The sequence below is a fragment of the Salvelinus fontinalis genome, unplaced genomic scaffold (assembly GCF_029448725.1).
Source record: "Salvelinus fontinalis isolate EN_2023a unplaced genomic scaffold, ASM2944872v1 scaffold_1290, whole genome shotgun sequence".
NCBI lineage: Eukaryota > Metazoa > Chordata > Actinopteri > Salmoniformes > Salmonidae > Salvelinus > Salvelinus fontinalis.
Window position 1 is genome coordinate 21,474 of NW_026601499.1, and position 20,825 is coordinate 42,298.

Genomic DNA, 20,825 nt, shown 5'->3' on the forward strand with positions numbered 1-20,825 from the left:
ATATGTTTGGAGGAGGGGGCTGCCACATTGGGCGCCCGTGGAGGAGGACTTGTGGCGGGTTAAGTGCCTTGCTTAAGGGCACAATGCCTTGCCCATCAGATCCCCCCCCATCTGACCCGGGATTCGAACTGGCAAACCTCCGGGTGGCTCACCGCCCAGAAGGTTATTTTCTCCAATGACAGAGAGTCATCCAGTCAATGCTCCATCCAGTTACTGCTACAGGATGAGTTGATCCCCAATAGGCCTATCAACTGTGGGGAGATCCCGCTGAATTGGTACACCCTGGGAAACTAGTGGAATGACACTGACAACACCATATGATTGACCGATTAGATCACAGGTGTCAAACTCATTCCACAGAGGGCCAAGTGGCTGCGGGTTTTCACTCCCTCTATTGTACTCGATTGATGAATCAAGGACACTATTTAGTAAGGAACTTCCAACACCTGGTTGTCTATTGCTTAATTGAAAGGAAAAACCTGCAGACACTAAACCCTCCATGAAATGAGTTTGAAACCCCTGGATTAGATCACATGCAAACCCTTTTTTCTCACAACTTCCTGGTGCCAAATGCACTCTATGCAGAATTCTTGCATTGCGTGCCATTTTGCCATCTCTAGCAGAGTTTGTGCTAGTCCTAAATTAAAATCCCCAAAAACAATTTGGCATCGTTGACATATTAGGTCAATCCATAGCCTAAACCGGGGTAAAACAGGAATTCTAACATTAAGTGAATTAAATCAATCATCTGTCTTAATTAACATTGAACACTTAAGTTATATAGGTTACAATAAACCTTTAATATCTTAAAGGTGTTGGTTTAAAAAAAAAAAGTAGACAGTCAGAACGCACTGTTTGAGTTTGCAAACAGGAAGGTAAAGAGTTAATTCTTATACGAAAGGGAAAGCCCCAGTTTCGCGGATTTGGTTATGTGAATGAGATAGAGACAGTTTACGGACTATTTGATTCGTTGCAATAAAAGAAGGAACATAATAGCCTTCTGATTTTCTTCACTTGCCTACCTGCAGTTATATTGCAGGTGTGTTACCGTCAGTTAGTTTATTCGAAAGTCTTATTTATCATATTCAAAACATTTACGAGTCAGTTGTGTGATTTTAATTTATTTAAATTACCAGTGTCCACAAATTCTCTAAAGGAACACTTATGGATTTGGAGAATAGCCTCGAGCCATTCTTCTATTGGCATGGCAAATTACATTATTAAACTCCAAATGCAAAACGACATTTGGATACTTTCGTGGAGAAGGAGACTGTGCCTAGGCTATAGAAAACATAAATTGAATTCGCATTTGAATCACTGCTATGTTTTGAGACGACAAACACCTCAGGCTGATTCCAGGATATTTGATCCGTGTTCATGCGGAGGACCATGACCATGAACGGTCACCAGACTCAAACCACAGTGCCACTGGATTTGCGCACCACAAAGAGGGAGTGTGGGAACGGTGCCGACTGGACTCCCACCAGCAAAGGTCTCTCCGTTCGGGTGAGAGTGCCGTATCCCACTGCCCCACTCACGGAGGATGACTGTCCAAACGGAAATCCCAGCCCTACTGTGGAGCCGCTGGCGCATCGTTGTGGATCATCGTTGATAAAACCTCTTGTGAACACGGGAAACCCGGCAGTTCTGGAGAAAAAACACTCCCCAGCTGTAACTTCTCACACGCCATTCCCTCCGAACCCTGGTGAGCGCAGCACAACAGACACACGAACACAGGACATATCTTCCTCGAGGCTTCCTTTTAGGAAACGTCAATTTCCTACCGAATGGGAGACGCCGGAACAGTCACGTACCCCACCCGAGAGAGAGGAGCGCTTATCCCCCTACAAAGACTTGTGCTACAGACCGAGTCCTCCAAATATTTTTTTACAGAGCTACGACAATGAGAATATTGGTTCCCTGGCATCCGTCTCACACAGACAATTGTCCGTCGCCAGCGGTTTTGACAATGGACACCAAAGCGTCGGTCCGGTTCGTTCAATGCAAGCCCCCCGTCCTTACTGTAAGTTAGTCGCCCTTGCAAAAGACACGTAAAAAAAGTATTAAAATGAAAGTGTACAGCCCATGACATTATTATTCAAAGTTTATCCCATCGCATTTTCTTATATTTTTCTCTAATCGAGCAAAACAAAATGCGTAATCATATCTGACAGTCATGTTATAAGTGTATTAATTTGACTATAATCAAAGGTATTGGTTTGAAAGAGAATATACTTCTGAATCAGTTAGTGGTCATTTGCCTTTGAATCAAACAGTTTTTTTCTATGGTATGTTCCTTCATAGAACGTGTGTGTGTCATTGTGCAGTGATGGTTAGTCTTGCTTTGGAACACCAGTCATTGAGAAGCACTTTTGCCAGACCTTCCAGCGATAAATTATTGAACTGATTAAAAACTTGCAAAACATGTCAATGGGTCATCTGTAATTTCCTTATTTCACAGTATTGTACCAAATATCTCTCTCGATCTGCCCCCTCCCTCCCTCGGTCACCCAGATCCCTATCCAGGGTACCCATTCTACTCCTGGCCCAGCAGGTCACCGCTGGTTGTGAACGTGCCTGTCTCTCACCTCCCGTCCTCTCTTTACCCGACGGGACACACCGAACACCTGCTGGCAGATGTTGCCCAGGCGACGTGCCAAGATGACGACGGCGACACGTATGTTTGTTTTTGAAAACCCTACATGCATTGAACTTCAGTTAGTCTCATGAAGCAGATAGGGCCTAGTACTGTTGCCCTCTGAGGGTTCCTTGCTAACTCTGACTACCTGCTAGGCGCTATGGACTGGGTCGAGTTCAGTAGGTCATTTTTGTTTTCCATTTCAAAACATTTGACCCTGATCAGTTAGGTATGTGTTGGAGGGAGAGGAGATGTCACACAGTCTGTTTGTTTTGGTCTATGATTCACCTGGCTGTGAGGGGTGTTGGTGGTGAGATAGGAGTGTGCTGTGTGTACCCTTACCAAACCACACCCCACCACATTCTTTACCTTCATTTCACTTCCTGTCTCCGTAATGATTATTGGAGTCAATTCTCTGCTCTGCTGCTCAGTGAAAGTGTCAATGGGTGAGGGGGATTCTGGAATTGAACTTGACCTCTGTGATCTGTACTGTGTGTGTGTGTCGTGTTCTGTGTCTGTTTGCATTGTTGGTGTGAGTCTTCATATGAGAGACAGGCTTATCTCTGGGAGGCTGGGATGACTATTAGAGTAAGGTGACCAGATAACAACACACCAAAAAACATGAAGAAAGAAGATAAAGATATCTCATGGAATAATATATATATCTTTTTTTAACCCCTTTTTCGCCCCAATTTGGTGGTATCCAATTGGTAGTTACAGTCCTGTCCTATCGCTGCAACTCCCGTACGGACTCGGGAGAGGCGAAGGTCGAGAGCCGTGCGTCCTCCGAAACACAACCCAACCAAGCCGCACTGCTTCTTGACACAACGCCCACTTAACCCGGAGGCCAGCCGCACCAATGTGTCGGAGGAAACACCATACACCTGGTGACCGTGTCAGCGTGCATTGCGCCCGGCCCGCCACAGGAGTCGCTAGTACGCGATGAGACAAGAACATCCCTGCCGGCCAAACTCTCCCCTAACCTGGACAGCGCTGGGCCAATTGTGCGCCGCCCCATGGGTCTCCCGGTCGTGGCCGGCTGCTCACAGCCTGAACTCGAACCAGGTTCTCTAGTGGCATAGCTAGCACTGCGATGCAGCGTCTTAGACCACTGCGTCACTCGGGAGGCCGCCCATGGAAGTATTTTTAACTATACATTTCCGCTACAGTCCTTTCACATACGTTAATTATTTATAACACAAATGGATTAACCCCTCAGATGTTTCTTAATTTTAGCCTACCGTGGTCATTTTTGAATCACCCCAGTTTGGTAGCCTATGCTGTTGGAAAGGTTTCCTGGCTATGGCCATGGTTGTTCATGTGGTTGTTACAATGTATCACTGACCAAATGTTCTCATAGAAGGGAGCAAACAAGTTTGATACAAGTGGTGAGACAAATTTTACATTGAAATCCGATTGCATACAGCTTTTGATTACTGAAATATCAGCCTCAATTTAACTTCAGAGTTGCTTTTCTTTCTGGGGGATAATCAGGGACATTGCTAGTACTAGCCTGGGACATGCCACCAAAATCGGGGACGTCTGGTCACCTTATGTTAGAGGTTAAAGTGTGGATGTGGGACATTCAATCACATGTTAATACCAACCTCACGCACCAATGCCCACTATGACCTGCTACACCTGAGCACTCACCTGTTCACTGACAGAAATGCGAGGACGATACAAAAATAGTCATGTGACTGAAATCATAAGTCCTTCCAAGCATGACATTGCAAAGTCATGTTCCTGTAGTTTAAGTGCCGTGTGTCACTGTCATTTACATCCCATTACAAAAAACACATGATCGAGAAAGTGCAGACCTGGCTGTGGGTTTCGAGCCATGGCAGTTCCGCTTGGGATGATTTCATGTGATGTAGAGCCCAGGGACCAGCACTGAAATCAATCAGGAAGAAAACACCTAGCAATCTGACCACAGGATGTTTAAGATTTATCAGTATTAAAGTGCATTTACATTTCAGTGCTCGCTTTTTTGTGGCTTTTTAAAAAATGTACTTAAAAAAAAAAATTCTAACTACCTAGGCGGTTGCACTGGGGCTTTTGGGTGTTGTTCTTATGAAGTCAAACTACTTGATGAAGTGGTAGACTGTAAAGAAGTACATTTCCCTGGCTGGTACCAACTTGTATTGTGGTCTGTCTGATAAAGTTAGATTTCAGCAGAAAGACAGCGCCGCTTCTCAGCCCCCCACCATCCCCAGGTGTGTCTGTGTGTGTGCGTGCGTACATACGTCAATGGGATGTTAATCCTCAGTTCTCATCACCTCTGAGCCCCTCAGTTTCGGGAAAACCTCTGAGCGTGCACATCTCAATGTGTGACTGCGGTTTTCTCAGGTCTTTCTGTATCTCTGTTTTCATTTCTGTGTTTTTAAATGAATGAGCTCAAAACCCAAACATCCGCTCCTCACTTCCTCATTTACCGCTTTCTCTCTCTCTCCCTCCCTCATCGATCTCTCTCGCTTTTTCTTCTGATCATTTCCCTGCTTATCTCTCACTAACATTCTCTCACCCCTGTTCATCTCTCACCCCTCTGTGACACACTCCCCTGTTCATTGTCCTTCTAGCTGCTTGAATGAAAGACAGGTGTGTAGTCAGTGCAGTAACATGGGGACAGTACACAATGTATTTGATGAGTATAGTCATGCTTATATAATACAGGTGGGGAGGAAGTTTGTTCAGCAGTTCCTTGTAAAGCACATGTATTGTACCCAACAACTTTGGCTCACCGCTGTGCTTGGCCAGGGATATGCATCCAACCTATGCAGACATGTAGGTAGGGGCGGGGTCAATAAACTGGAGGAAATAGCTATAGTGCTGCCATGGCAAAAATCAAATCTAACTTTATTTATATAGCACATTTCTTAGAGGATACATTTGCATTTCAAAGTGCTTAACAAATTAAATAGTATAACAATAAAATAAGTGGCCCGCCCTCAAATCCTCCGGCACACTGTTCCAAAGGCCAGGACCATGGAGGCTGCTTTAAAGATCAATAAAGCAATTATTTTTTTAATCGTTTCCAAAACTGACAGGCAACCATAAAGGCTATGTCAGGCTGCAGACTTAGGAGCTTGGTTCCTGCAATGTCAGAGTTGTGGGTTCAATTCCCACAGGGGTCCAGTTTGCAAAAAGTAAGAAATGTATGCATTCTGGATAAGAGGATCTGCTAAATGACAAAGAGCTTTTAAAAATGATTTATTGTAAATTGGACTGTGGTGTGTTTCTGGTTCCCCTTTGTTTAATACACCTGTCTTAGAGTCATCGCTCTCTCAGCTGGTCTGCTGGCCACAGCAACCCGCATTCCCTCGCCTCCCCCCAAACAGGATACCACATGTACGCCACTGCCAGTCTCTGTCGCTCAGTGTGTGTGTGTGTGTGTTTGAGTGCGGCCCAGAGCTCCTGCGTCAGTGTGCTTTGGGTTATCTGGGGCTGTGGTCTGCCCCACTTCCAGGAACAGGAGAGCGCACAGTTTCATCTTGAGAGAAAGAGAGAGAAAGAGAGAGAGGAACCTTGTTCAAGTGTGTGATAATCTCACCATTGCACTGAATGGAGACACTTGTTACTAGGTTAGTTAGGTGTTGATAGCTTTTTGAGGAATGTTGGCAGAGGCACCTCGCAAATACTCATCTGGGGACTCTTTTTAATCAGAACTGATGCCATTCTCATTGTGCTGCAATAATGCATGTTTGTCGTCTACTCACATACTCCACAAATACATGTTCACTATGTGACAAAGACTCTGCTGGAGATTCATTAATTCTGCTTCCTCACTGCATGGGAGAACCTAGTCAGTTGTTTTTGATGGATGACCTATTATCACTGTAATCACTTGAGTGCCAATGTTGATCTGGTGGGAGTTTTAGGCAAATTAAGATGGTAGTGAAGTGCCGCTACTGTGGGCTGCGTACAGACATATAGTGCCTTACGACAGTATTCACCCCCCCCCCGCTTGGCATTTTTCCTATTTTATTACAACCTGGAATTAAAATAGATTTTTTGGGGGGATGTCACGATCGTCTATGGGTGAGAGAGTGGACCAAGGCGCAGCGGGAAATGAAGACATCTTCTTTTATTAAAGATGACGAAACACGAAACAAACACTTTTACAAAACAACAAACGACCGTGAAGCTACAAACGTAAGTGCATACACAAGCTACAAACGTTCAACATAGACAATTACCCACAAACAGCTAAAGCCTATGGCTGCCTTAAATATGGCTCCCAATCAGAGAAAACAATAACCAGCTGTCTGATTGAGAACCAATTCAGGCAACCATAGACTTTCCTAGACACCTACACCTACACTGAACACTAACCCATCTACTCTACTTAACCCCCTAAACCATACAAAAAACACATACCTTCCCCATGTCACACCCTGACCTAACTAAAATAATAAATGAAACAAAGAATACTAAGGCCAGGGCGTGACAGGGGGGTTGTATCATTTGATTTACACAACATGCCTACCACTTTGAAGTTGCAAAATATTTTTTATTGTGAAACAAACAAGACAAAAAAAAACAGAACTTGAGCGTGCATAACTATTCACCTCCCCCAAAATCAATACTTTGTAGAGACTCCTTATGCAGCAATTACAGCTGCAAGTCTCTTGGGGTATGCCTCTATAAGCTTGGCACATCTAGCCACTGGGAGTTTTGCCCATTCTTCAAGGCAAAACTGCTCCAGCTCCTTCAAGTAGGATGGGTTCCGCTGGTATATAGCAATCTTTAAGTCATACCACAGATTCTCAATTGGATTGAGATCTGGGCTTTGACTAGGCCATTCCAAGACATTTAAATGTTTCCCCTTAAACCACAAGTGTTGCTTTAGCAGTATGCTTAGGGTCATTGTTCTGCTGGAAGGTGAACCTCTTTCCCAGTCTCAAATCTCTGGAAGACAAACAGGTTTCCCTCAAGAATTTCCCAGTATTTAGAGCCATCCATCATTCCTTCAATTCTGACCAGTTTCCCAGTCCCTGCCGATGAAAAACAACCCCACAGCATGATGCTGCCACCACCATGCTTCACTGTGGAGATGGTGTTCTCGAGGTGATGAGAAGTGTTGGGTTTGCACCAGACATAGCGTTTTCCTTGATGGCCAAAATGCAACATTTTTGTCTCATCTGACCAGAGTACCTTCTTCCATATGTTTGGAGTCTCCCACATGCCTTTTGGCAAAACGTGTTTGCTTATTTTTTTTAAACCTCTTTGGGCTAGACGTGCCGCTAGCGCCCCACCTTGACAACATCCGGTGAAATTGCAGAGAGCGAAATTCAAAATACAAAAATCATAATATTAAACATTCATGAAAATACGTGTCTTACATCATTTAAAAGCTTAACTTCTTGTCAATCCAGCCGCTTTGTCAGATTTCAAAAGGCTTTACGGCGAAAGCATACCATGCGATTATCTGAGGACAGCGCCCCGTAATACAAAAGCATTAAAAACATTTTCCAAACCAGCAGAGTCAGAAACCAGCACAAACCAGCACAAGTCAGAAATAGAGAAAATAAATCACTTACCTTTGAAGCTCTTCCTTTGTTTGCAATCCCAAGGGTCCCAGCTACATAACAAATGGTCATTCTGTTCAATAAAGTCCTTTATATCCCAAAAAAGTCAGTTTAGTTGGTGTGCTTGATTCAGTAATCCACCTGTTCCCCTCTTTAAAATGCATACAAAGGAATCCCAAAAGTTACCAATAAACTTCGTCCAAACAAGTCCAACAACGTTTCTAATCAATCCTCAGGTACCCTAATATGTAAATAAACGATACAATTTAAGACGGAGAATAGTGTGTTCAATACCGGTGATAAATAACGAAGTGCGCACCCTCATCCACACGCGCCACAAGACTACAGTCAAAATGAGAGCTACCTAGGAAAACTACAAATTCTAGCTCATTTTTCAAAAAACAAGCTGAAACCCTTTCTAAAGACCGCAGTTCCTATGGATTCCACTAGATGTCAATCTGGGAGGATTTCCTTTGTTTTTCCCATAGACAGCCATTATGGGTGGTCACCTCAAAAAAACAAAACATCTGGATGTATTCTCCTCAGGTTTTTGCCTGCCATATCAGTTATGTTATACTCACAGACATTATTTTAACAGTTGTAGAAACTTCAGAGTGTTTTCTATCCAATACTACCAATTATATGCATATCCTAGCTTCTGGGCCTGAGTAACAGGCAGTTTACTTTGGGCACCTTAGTCATCCAAACTTCTGAATACTGCCCCCTATTCCTAAAGAAGTTTTAAGCAATGGCTTTTTTCTGGTCAGTATTCCGTAAAGCCCAACTCTGTGGAGTGTACGACTTAAAGTGGTCCAATCTCTGCTGTGGAGCTTAGCAGCTGCTTAAGGGTTATCTTTGGTCTCTTTGTTACCTCTGATTAATGCCCTCCTTGCCTGGTCTGAGTTTTGGTGGGCAGCCCTCTCTTGGCAGGTTTGTTATGGTGCCATATTCTTTCTATTTTTTAATAATGTATTTAATGGTGCTCGTGGGATGTTCAAAGTTTCAGATATTTTTTCTATAACCCAACCTTGAACTGTACTTCTCCACAACTTTGTCCCTGACCTGTTTGGAGAGCTTCTTGGTCTTCATGGTGCTGCTTGCTTGGTGGTGCCCCTTGCTTAGTGGTGTTGCAGACTCTGGGGCCTTTCAGAACAGGCATGTATACTGAGATCATGTGACACTTAAATAAAGTCAACCTGTGTGCAATCTAACTAATTATGTGACTTCTGAAGGTAATTGGTTGCACCAGATCTTATTTAGGAGCTTCATAGCAAAGGGGGTGAATACATATGCACACCACTTTTCAGCTTTTTATTTCATTTTTGAAACAAGAACATTTTTCACTTCACCAATTTGGACTATTTTCTGTATGTCCATTACATGAAATCCAAATAAAAATATATTTAAATTACAGGTTGTAATGCAACAAAATAGGAAAAACGCCAAGGGGGATGAATACTTTTGCAAGGCACTGTAGCTCTTGGCTATTTGCGCAAGGGATAAGTAGTTTCCACGGGATCAGAGCATTATTTTGTTCTCCCTTTCATGCTGAGTGGTTATCGAAAGAGAGCTAAAAATGTTTTTCAAATAGTCTATGTTGAGGATGACCTTGTCATGACCTTGTCATTCTCAATGGATGTAAAAACAGACTTAGTTGACTCGCTGTTTGAGGTGAAGAAAAAATTACTTTCAGAAGTTCCACTGTGGTGGTGAGTTAAGACGATCAGAAATACTATCAGATCCCCAAATGGGCACATTTGTGCCTATATTTCCGCGCAGGCCAGGTAGCCTAGGCCTACTTGTATGTATGGTCAGGTGCTCGTCCTTGCTCAACATTAACAGAAGCGCTACAAATTACAATTAATAAATTGACAACTCCTAAATGGAATGAAATAAACCAAAACTTGTTCCTCAGAAGTGTAGCCTAGGTTGTGCGATCCTCAAACAACGTGTACACTCCGACAATGAGAATGGTAAAAGACTGTTGTAGTAGTAATAAATTGAATGCATTAACATAAATTACCATAAAACATTGTAGACTAGAAATTGGGGAAATTAAATGTACTACTGGTGATTCTGATGAGCAATCCCCGCGGCCTCCACAATGGATTAGTCCACTGAGACAGGAGTGAATCCATCAGGTCACTTTTGCCATAAAAATATATATTATATACTGCTCGACCAACAGCCTATCGACCAAACAATCGACAAGTTGACTAAATGGGGTCAGCAATTTAGACAGATACACTTGTGAATGTGGTGAAGGGCATTTGTACGGTGTGTGTGTGGTGAGGGGTGGTATTTGTACGGTGTGTGTGGTGATGGGTGTTTCTCACTTACCGGTAAGGGGAGCTAAGAAGAAAGAACTGACACACATGGCCAAACCATTTCTGTTTTTCTGATCAGACGGCTGAGTGGCTTCACTGTGCTGTATGGCCGATAGTCAGGTCAGATTGCGAGAGAGGGGCGTCAACACTGTTGCACGTTTTACTGTTATGAGACTGTCTTGTGGTCATCTTCAGTTGCACCAGTCACCACAGTGCCGGTTAGAACTACACTTGTATGGAGATGGGTTCAATTACAAAGACAAACTGTCATCCCTATTGTGTCTTTCTCTATGTGAAAGATTTGTTTACTCAAGTTGAATAAGAAATGAGGAAAACAAGGTTATATTAGCTATGGTTTGTTGACATGTTTTGGTCTGTGTTACACTAGCTACACGGATGAGATGGCTGGTTGTGATTGGTTAAAACTGCCTTCTGCATTGACATCAGTCAAATACCCACCTCCAAACCTCAGGCTCTGTATAATGTTACCACATATCTCCACACCTGTGCTATGCATTGTACGTGTTGTGTTGTGATTTAGTGAAAGATGCATCCATCCAGCCACTCTGTGTGTGTGAATATGAAGGTCTACGGTGACACAGGTTGATCAGAGATGAATAATGTCTCAGTGATCAGTCTGTATTAGTAAAATACTGCCCTGTATAACACAATATACTCCTAATGCATAATGTTAGGTTGAATTACTCATAAGTGCAGGTAGGCACGCACCTGTCTTCAAGAGAGGCAGGTCTGAGATCCACCCAAGGCCGTATGCTGATAAGTGTTCTGTTAGGACTTGCCTTAAATCAAGCTCAGAAAGAATGTAATGTTTCGGCTTGGCACCCAAATATTACTTTAGCTGTCAAGTCCGTCTCTCTCTGCCTGGCAGAATAGAGCTAAGCTGTATGACCTCTCCCTATCTCTCACACAAGCCCTCCAACATAAGTTGTGAATTATTATATATATTTTTAGACCTGTGTTCACTTTGATGTTAAGGGAATTGTTGGTTCAAGCTATGGACTAGTACTAAAATTTCTACTGAACAAAAATACAAAACGCAACATGCAACAATTTCAAATATTTTACTAAGTTACACTTCATATAAGCAAATCAGTCAATTGAAATAAATAGATTAGGCCCTAATCTATGAATTTCACATGAGTGGGAATACAGATAAGCATTTGTTGGTCACAGATACCTTAAAGGTAGGAGCTTGGATCAGAAAAGCAGTCAGTATCTGGTGTGACTACGATTTGCCTCGTGCAGCGCAACACATCTCCTTCAGAGTTGATCAGGCTGTTGATTGTGGCCTGTGGAATGTTGTCCCACTCGTCTTCAATGTCTGTGCGAAGTTGCTGGATATTGGCAAGAACTGGGACACGCTGTCGTACACCGATCCAGAGCATAAGTTGTGAGTTTTATATATATATATAAAAATGTTAAACCTGTGTTCACTTTGTTGATGCTAAGGGAATTTTTGGCTCAAGCTATGGACTTGTACTACAATTTCTACTGAACAAAAGGCTCTGGTGATATCAGCGGATAATTGGCACGACAATGGGCCTCAGGATCGTGTCACGTTATCTCTGTGCATTTAAATTGCCATTGATCAAATTAAATTGTTCGTGGGCTGTAGCTTATGCCTGCCCGTACCATAACCCCACCGTCACTCCATTTACAACGTTGACATCAGCAAACCACTCGCCCACACATGTTGTCTGTGGTTGTGAGGTCGGTTGGACGTACTGCCAAATTCTCTAAAACGACGTTGGAGGCGGCTTATGGTAGAGAAATGAACATTCAATTATCTGGCAAAGGCTCTGGTGAACATTCCTGCAGTTAGCATACCAATTGCACGCTCCCTCAACTTGAGACATCCGTGGTACTGTGTTGTGACAAAACTACACATTTTAGTGGTCTTTTATTGTCCCCAGCACAAGGCGCACCTGTCAAATCTAATTTTATTTGTCACATGCGCCAAATACAACAGGTGTAGACCTTACCGTGAAATGTTTACTTACAAGCCCATAGCCAACAGTACAGTTCAAGAAATAGAGTTAAGAAAATATTTACTAAATCAAAATAAAGTTCAAATAAAAAGTAACACAGTGGAATTACATAACAATAACGAGGCTATATACAGGGGGCACCGGTACTGAGTAAATGTGCGGGGGTAGCAGCAGTATAAAAACAAAGGGGGGGGGGGTTCAATGTAAATAGTCTGGGTATCCATTTGATTGATTAATTGTTCAGCATTTTTAAAACTTAGGGGTAGAAGCTGTTAAGGAGACTTTTGGACCTAGACTTGGCGCTCCGGTACCGCTTGCCGTGCGGTAGCAAGAGAACAGTCTACGAACAGTGGGTTAACTGCCTTGTGCAGGGGCAGAATGACAGATTTTTACCTTGTCAGCTCAGGGATTCGATCTTGCAATCTTTTCAGTTACTATTCCAACGCTCTAACCACTAGGCTACTTGCCACCCAATTTGCAACCAAGCTTTAACTTCCTGACTGATGTCTTGAGATGTTGCTTCAATATATCCAAACCGTAGTCTGGCTTTTTATGGCGGCTTTGGAGCAGTGGCTTCTTCCTTGTTGAGTGGGCTTTCAGGGTATGTTGATATAGGACTCGTTTTACTGTGGATTGCTCCCAAGGATGAACCAGACTTGTAGTCTACAATATTTTTTCTGAGGTCTTGGCTGATTTCTTTTGATTTTCCCATGATGTCAAGCAAAGAGGCACTGAGTTTGAAGGTAGGCCTTGAAATACATCCACAGGTGCACCTCCAATTGACTCAAATTATGTAAATTAGCCTATCAGAAGCTTCTAAAACCATAACATAATTTTCTGGAATTTTCCAAGCTGTTTAAAGGCACAGTCAACTTAGTGTATTTAACTTTCTGACCCACTGGAATTGTGATACAGTGAATTCTAAGTGAAATAATCTGTCTCTAAACAATTGTTGGAAAAATTACTTGTGTCTTGGGCTAGTGTCACGATCGTCAAAGGGACTGAGGGAGGACCAAGGCGCAGCGCGTGGAAAGTACATCTTCTTTATTAAAGAAAAAAGACGAAAAAAGACACGAACACTATACAACAAAACAGATGACCGTGAAGCTATACAAACATAAGTGCTGACACTAAACACTCTGACATAGACAATTCCCCACAAACAGCTAAAGCCTATGGTTGCCTTAAATATGGCTCCCAATCAGAGACAACAATAACCAGCTGTCTCTAATTGAGACCCAATTCAGGCAACCATAGACTTTCCTAGATACCTACACTCAACCATAGACACAGCTAGACTTCTATACTAAACATAAACCCAGCTACTCTAATAAACCCCCTAAACCTTACAACCACCCTAGACACTACAAAAAACACATACATTCCCCATGTCACACCCTGACCTAAATAAAATAATTAAGAAAACAAAGAATACTAAGGCCAGGGCGTGACATAACCCCCCCCTTAAGATGCGAACTCCGGGCGCACCAGCACATAGTCTAGGGGAGGGTCTGGGTGGGTGTCCGTCCACGGCGGCGGCTCCGGCACTGGTCGTGGTCCCCACCCCACCACAGTCACTACCCGCCTCCGTAGCCTCCTCCAAATGGCCTCCAAATTTTCCTGCGTCAGTAGCTATCACTAATTCGACTAAATAAAAATATATATAGCCACTAACCAAGAAACAAGTTCATAAGATGACAGTCTGATAACATATTTATGGTATAGCATAGAATTTTTCAGGTATAAATCACAGTTCTACATTGCAGCTGCAATCTGAAATAGTGCCGACGCAGCCAGAACAATTACAGAGACCAACGTCATATAACTAATTACTTGTCTTAAAACATTTCAGAAAAAATACACAGCGTACAGATATTGAAAGCCCAACATCTGGTGAATCCAAACAATATTTCTGATTTATTAAATGTTTTATAGCGAAAACAAAATGTAGCGCTAAATTAGCATAGCCCACGCCCCCGACCAGTTCACATGCACGACAGATATATGAAATAACATCGTAAATTGGGTCTTACTATTGCTGATCTTTCATCAGAATGTTGATCAAGGTGTCCTTAGTCCTGATGAGTCGTTCAATCCATTCATAATGGCAACTTTCCCTCTTCATTTAGCATATGTACTGGTCGACTGGCCAAAGAAAAAAAGTCACAGAACGGAACACGGCAAAACTCCCGAAAAAATTCAAATAATCTGATTAAACTATATTGAAAAAACATACATTAAGATGATATGGTCACATGTATCAAACAAACTTAGAGACGGAGATAGTTTTCATCCGTAACGGCAGCAAAACAGAAGACAATCACACCTACAAATCGCGCAATTCAGAGAACCGGAACCGCCAAAGAAATAGGTCTTATTTCACGTCAGTACAAGATAAACAAAAAATTTCTCCTCTGACGTCCTCTTGACACCCAGAGGAAGACGAATGAAGTGTGTTTCGGGTCATAGGTGGCGTGACCATATATAGGCAGAGCGTTGAAGCGAGCATACACATCTTGCATTCTTCTTCTTGGTCAGGGAAAGTGCTGTCAAATGACTTCTGTTTCACTTAGAGACAAAATTGAAACGGTTTTAGAAACTATAGATTGTTTTCTATCCAATGGTATTAATTATATGCATATAGTAAGAGCAATAATTGAATAAGAGGCAGTTTAATCTGTAGAGGAAATTATGCTAATGCAAAAACAGCACCCCCTGTATTCTCAAGAAATTAAATATGGCTCCCAATCAGAGACAACAATAACCAGCTGTCTCTAATTGAGACCCAATTCAGGCAACCATAGACTTTCCTAGAAACCTACACTCAACCATAGACACAGCTAGACTTCTATACTAAACATAAACCCAACTACTCTAATAAACCCCCTAAACCTTACAACCACCCTAGACACTACAAAAAACACATACATTCCCCATGTCACACCCTGACCTAACTAAAATAATTAAGAAAACAAAGAATACTAAGGCAAGGGCGTGACAGCTAGAGTTGAGCTGGGATGTTGACATGAAGCTAGGGTTAGTTAGGGTTGAGGGTTAGGGTTTGGGTTGAGCAGGGATGTGGACATGAAGCTAGGGTTAGTTAGGGTTGAGGGTTAGGGTTGAGCAGTGATGTGGAAAAGAAGGTTGGGTTAGATTTGGGGTTGAGGCTAGGGTTAGGGTTCGGGTTGAGCAGAGACTTGGACATGAAGCTAGGTTTAGGGTTGAATCTATGGTTATGGGTAAGATTGGAGTTGAGACAGGGTGTAGACTTTAATCTACTGTCAAGGTATATTTATAATAAATATAATAAGTTGGACTACCCAAGTGTGTGGTTATTTTGAGTGTTTTACTGTATATTAATTGCATACAGTATAACTTATGTAATGATTCAAAATCAAATTTTAAGACAGCCTTGTATGACTTTTCAACAAAACCCCTTAAACCCAGTTTACTTGTTTACAAAGCTCAAATTGGCCTTGGTAGCAGAAAAGCTGTGTTTGTCGACTTCTCCAACAGAATACCAACGTGTGAACCACACAGCTGTGTTGCAGTCATGTTGAGGTCAAGATACAGTCTGAACTGCATAGAATACTGGTCATCTCAAACCGGCAGTTGTAGTGCACTGTACATGTATCACTGTCTCCTGTAAGAAATTCAATCAAATCTAGATGTCAATAACCTGCACTTTAAAGTACTGGGACTAATGACAACAGATATTTAGCTTTCTGCTACCTTCAGGGTGTCACATCCTGACCATAGTGCTTATGTGTTTTGCTTGTTTTAGTGTTGGTCAGGACGTGAGCTGGGTGGGCATTCTATGTTGTGTGTCTAGTTTGTCTGTTTCTGTGTTCAGCCTAATATGGTTCTCAATCAGAGGCAGCTGTCAATCATTGTCCCTGATTGAGAATCATATATAGGTGGCTTGTTTTGTGTTGGGATTTTGTGGGTGGTTGTTTTCTGTCTCAGTGTTTGTGCCACACGGGACTGTGACGGTTAGTTTGTTTTGTTATTTTGTAATTGTATATTGTTTTCATGTTATTAAATCATGGAAACTTACCACGCTGTACATTGGTCCTCCGATCCTTCTCGCCTCTCCTCGTCCGATGAGGAGGACGAAATAGACTGCCGTTACACAGGGTCAACTTCATTCCACACCATGATGGAAACTGCTTCGTCATAATGCTGACCTTGGCAGTGCACCTTTTACCTCTGATTGGCTTTCTCTTGACATCCGATTCTGCATATATACCAGGGGTGCAGATTAGCCCCTTTCATCGACAGGATCATACAGCAACCATGATTTCTCTGGTCTTCGTTCTGCTCATTGGAGCCGCTTGTGAGTATAGTAATGATCATAGAAAAAAGAACAGGACTGTGTAATGACACTAACATCACAAATGTGTTTCTTTGATGTTATTAAGAAATATGTTGTTGTTGTTTTATCATAGTGCTATGCGTTTCCATCTCAAAAGCTGAGGTAATATAGCTAAGAATGTGCCTGCTCTCTGTTTACAGTCGCCACGGAGGACGACAAGATCGTCGGAGGGTATGAGTGCAAGGCCAACTCCCAGCCCCACCAGGTGTCTCTGAACTCTGGGTACCACTTCTGTGGTGGCTCCTTGGTCAATGAGAACTGGGTTGTGTCTGCTGCTCACTGCTACCAGTCGTAAGTACACTCCCAAGTGAACTACTAGCAACATATTGAGTCAATAACACCTTGCAACAATTTGATAAGCTTAACTTTTGCCAAACTAAAGGACACAAGTGAACTCCACATTCACATGAACTCTCTCTCTTTCAGCCGTGTGGAGGTGCGTCTGGGCGAGCACAACATCAAGGTGACTGAGGGTAGCGAGCAGTTCATCTCTTCATCCCGCGTGATCCGTCACCCCAACTACAGCTCCTACAACATCGACAATGACATCATGCTGATCAAACTGAGCAAGCCCGCCACCCTCAACACCTACGTGCAGCCTGTTGCTCTGCCCAGGGGCTGTGCCCCCGCTGGTACCATGTGTACCGTCTCTGGATGGGGCAACACCATGAGCTCCAGTGAGTGCAGAACCTGGGTCAAAGGTTACATGTGCCAGTTGGTCATCTTCATGGTGACTGAGTGTCTTTAAAGGCATTGAAAATATACTATTAGAAACGCAATGCCATTATATATAACCATAACTCTCCTCCTTCTCCGTCTCTCCATTCTTCCATTTCTCTCTGTCTGCATTTCCTTACAGCTGCTGACAGCAACAAGCTGCAGTGCCTGAACATCCCCATCCTGTCCTACAGCGACTGTAACAACTCCTACCCTGGCATGATCACCAACGCCATGTTCTGCGCTGGATACCTGGAGGGAGGCAAGGACTCTTGCCAGGTACTTACCACACTGATCTCAATTCAGTGGTACCACAATGATGACTTTAAATGTACTTTTTCAATTGATTAGAAATTGATAATGAAATAACCAATTCAAATCACGTGTCTCCCTTCTTTCTCTCTCTCTCTCTCTTTCCCTTCCTCTATCTCTCTCTCGATTTCTTAATCTTTCTCTCTCTCTTTCCCTTCCTCTATCTCTCTCTCGATTTCTTAATCTTTCTCTCTTTCTTTCTCTATCTCTCTCTCTCAGGGTGACTCCGGTGGCCCTGTGGTGTGCAATGGTGAGCTTCAGGGTGTTGTGTCCTGGGGTTATGGATGTGCTGAGCCCGGTAACCCCGGTGTCTACGCCAAGGTAAGACAGAACTGGTTTTCCTGTTGTGTTTGAGGAAAACATCAAAATACATACATCACTGTGATATCCCTTGGTTTCCTGAAGGAAAAAGACATTGTCTATAAAAAATTGATTGATGGTTCTTATGTTGCCTCCCATTGAGTGTGTCCAATAATGTCTTCTCCTTCTCATCGTCTAGGTTTGTATCTTCAATAACTGGCTGACCAGCACCATGGCCACCTACTAAGTCTGATCCTAGCTTCGGTCCTCCAGCATGGTCCCAGAACTCTACAACATCCTGTGCAGTTCAACATCTACCTTTTATACTGGAGATTAAATACTAATGACAAATAAAGCATTTAACATCATTTGAGTTACTGTGTCTATTCCCAAGGTATAAAACTTTAAAACTATAAAAATGAATATACTGTAGAAGGTACTTCTTACATGCATGCAGCATAGAACACATGTTCATCAATGTAGTAGTGCAATAGTATGTTCTGTATGTCATCAAAGGAGTGTGGAATGTCTCAATTTGTGATGGTTTATAAATGCTGTAACTATAACAGCTTAGGCACTTCTAATGTACATGTACCGTAGGTGTTTTTAAGGCTTCAATAAACTATAAGGGATAAGTCCGAATACACAATGTATGGTGATGATGTCAAGAAAGTATTGATCTTCAGTTGACCAATTAGAGCATGTTAAGAGGGTCCTACCAGTCCCATTTATTATTGGCTATCAAGTATTCTAAGTGGGAACATATCAAACAAAACTTGGGTTGCTGATTCTCTGGCTCCACAGAATACAGATTCTCTGACTGCACAGACTACTCTCTCTACAAATCATTAGGATTATTTTAGATCTTAATTTTGATGAACTATCCCTTTAACCTTGTAAACTGTTATGAGGAATTATTTCTCACTATAAACATCTTTCTACTGGAAACGTCATAGACATGTTCATATTTTCCTTGAATCCATGTGGCAACATTAATTATTGGTTTTATGGGGCTATGTCTGTGTAAATGTCAGAGAGAAGTGATACTTGATGCATAAAAACGGTTAACTTTTTATTTTCTCCAATGCTCCAATAAATCAAAATGAACTATATTCAGTGAAGAGTGTCTTTTGTATACACATTTTTTATTGCTGCTACAGTATGCTATTAACACATACTGTTGTGTATGTGTTCAATAGTGTAAGGCGCCTTTAAGGGGGTTGGAAGGCTGGAACGTCAACTATAACGAAAGTTAAGATCAGACAGAGGCAGCGTACAGGAGCGAAATAAAACGTGACTTTAATCTCTATAAGCAACCACCATCTCAATCAGTTCACGCGACAGATAGGAATTTATAGACACAGGTCAGGCATTACCAATCAATGATAATCAATTGGTAATCACACTTACAATAGCATACTTGTAACCCATTTCACCAACAACTTAAAAACCCAGTCATGTAGTAAAACCTCTAAGGGCTCTATTCAATCAGATCCGCTTTAGCAGACATCGGCATAGTGGCTGTTTTTTTTGGCGTTGTTGGAGGTGCAACTGCATTAAAGCTGTCAAATCCACAAGTGGCTCCCGGCCTAGTGGTTAGGATTTGGCTCTCTCACCGCCGCGTCCTGGGTCCGCTTCCTGGTCAGGGAACTGCTTTTTAGGGATCCCGAGTGGCACAGCAGTCTAAAGCACTGCATCTCAGTGCTTGATGTGTCACTACAGACACTCTGGTTTGAATCCAGGCTGTATCACAACCGGCCATGATTGGGAATCCCATAGGGCGGCGCACAATTGGCCCACATTTGGCCAGTGTAGGCTGTCATTGTAAATAAGAATTTGTTCTTATCTGACTTGCCTAGTTAAACCTGCATTTTTTAGACTACAGTAATTCCTTTTTCTTTAATTCTGTTACCGATTTGGTTTTAATCACCTAATAATTCTTAAAAATGTACCCGCTCACAACAGTATCGCTAATGTAATGACTTGAAAGAATAAGTGAATTTAAAAAAAAATATTATAGTAGAACGTGTTTAGAATTTTTACTCTTTGAGCTCAAAAAGTGCCATTGGTAACATGAGATATCGTTAGATGACTGCTAATGAACTTAGCACTTGGCGACACCTTTTGAGTTTTTACACATTAATGATGTCGATGTACCTTGCTGCTGTAAAGGAATTTTGAAAAGCCACTATCAAAAGGCCCCAAACTGCACACTATTATACACTACAAAAGGTAATACTTTACATTACATTGCCCTTATTACTGTTTAATTACTCATGTAATTACACTGTATTAAGTACGAATAATTATTCATTATAAATTACTATCAATGATTAAGTATTGAAATTGTTACAAGGAGTTACAATGCACTTACAGCAGTGAGCCTAACCCCAACTTTAGCTCTAACCCTAACCCTAAATACAATGCAAAGTATGTACACTGCAACAATGGTTAGAAATTATAATACGTGTTACACTGTAATTACAGGAATAATTACACAGTAAGAAGGGCACTGCAATGTAAAGTGTAACCAACATGCAAAACATACTGCATGAGATTTGCATATGAGTTCACATATAAAACATAGTACATTTGATTTGCATATGAGTTCACATATAA

The 20,825-nt window shown here is 42.2% G+C and overlaps 1 protein-coding gene across 3 annotated transcripts; it reads left to right on the forward strand.

Moving 5' to 3' along the window:
• Positions 1-931: 931 nt before the first annotated feature.
• LOC129848949 (trypsin-2-like) lies at positions 932-18,574 on the forward strand. 3 transcript variants are annotated; one of them, XM_055916021.1, is made up of 7 exons: positions 934-2,023; positions 2,515-2,677; positions 17,018-17,168; positions 17,304-17,554; positions 17,737-17,873; positions 18,126-18,227; positions 18,406-18,574. In XM_055916021.1, the coding sequence occupies exons 2-7, from the start codon at positions 2,638-2,640 to the stop codon at positions 18,451-18,453; spliced, it is 729 nt and encodes a 242-aa protein (XP_055771996.1). In that variant the 5' UTR covers positions 934-2,023; positions 2,515-2,637; the 3' UTR covers positions 18,454-18,574. The 3 variants fall into 3 exon arrangements, with proteins under 3 accessions (XP_055771995.1, XP_055771996.1, XP_055771994.1); XM_055916019.1 differs by lacking the exons at positions 934-2,023; positions 2,515-2,677 and adding an exon at positions 14,800-16,838; XM_055916020.1 differs by lacking the exons at positions 17,304-17,554; positions 17,737-17,873; positions 18,126-18,227; positions 18,406-18,574 and having other exon boundaries at positions 932-2,023; positions 17,018-17,109.
• The last annotated feature ends 2,251 nt before the right edge of the window (positions 18,575-20,825 follow it).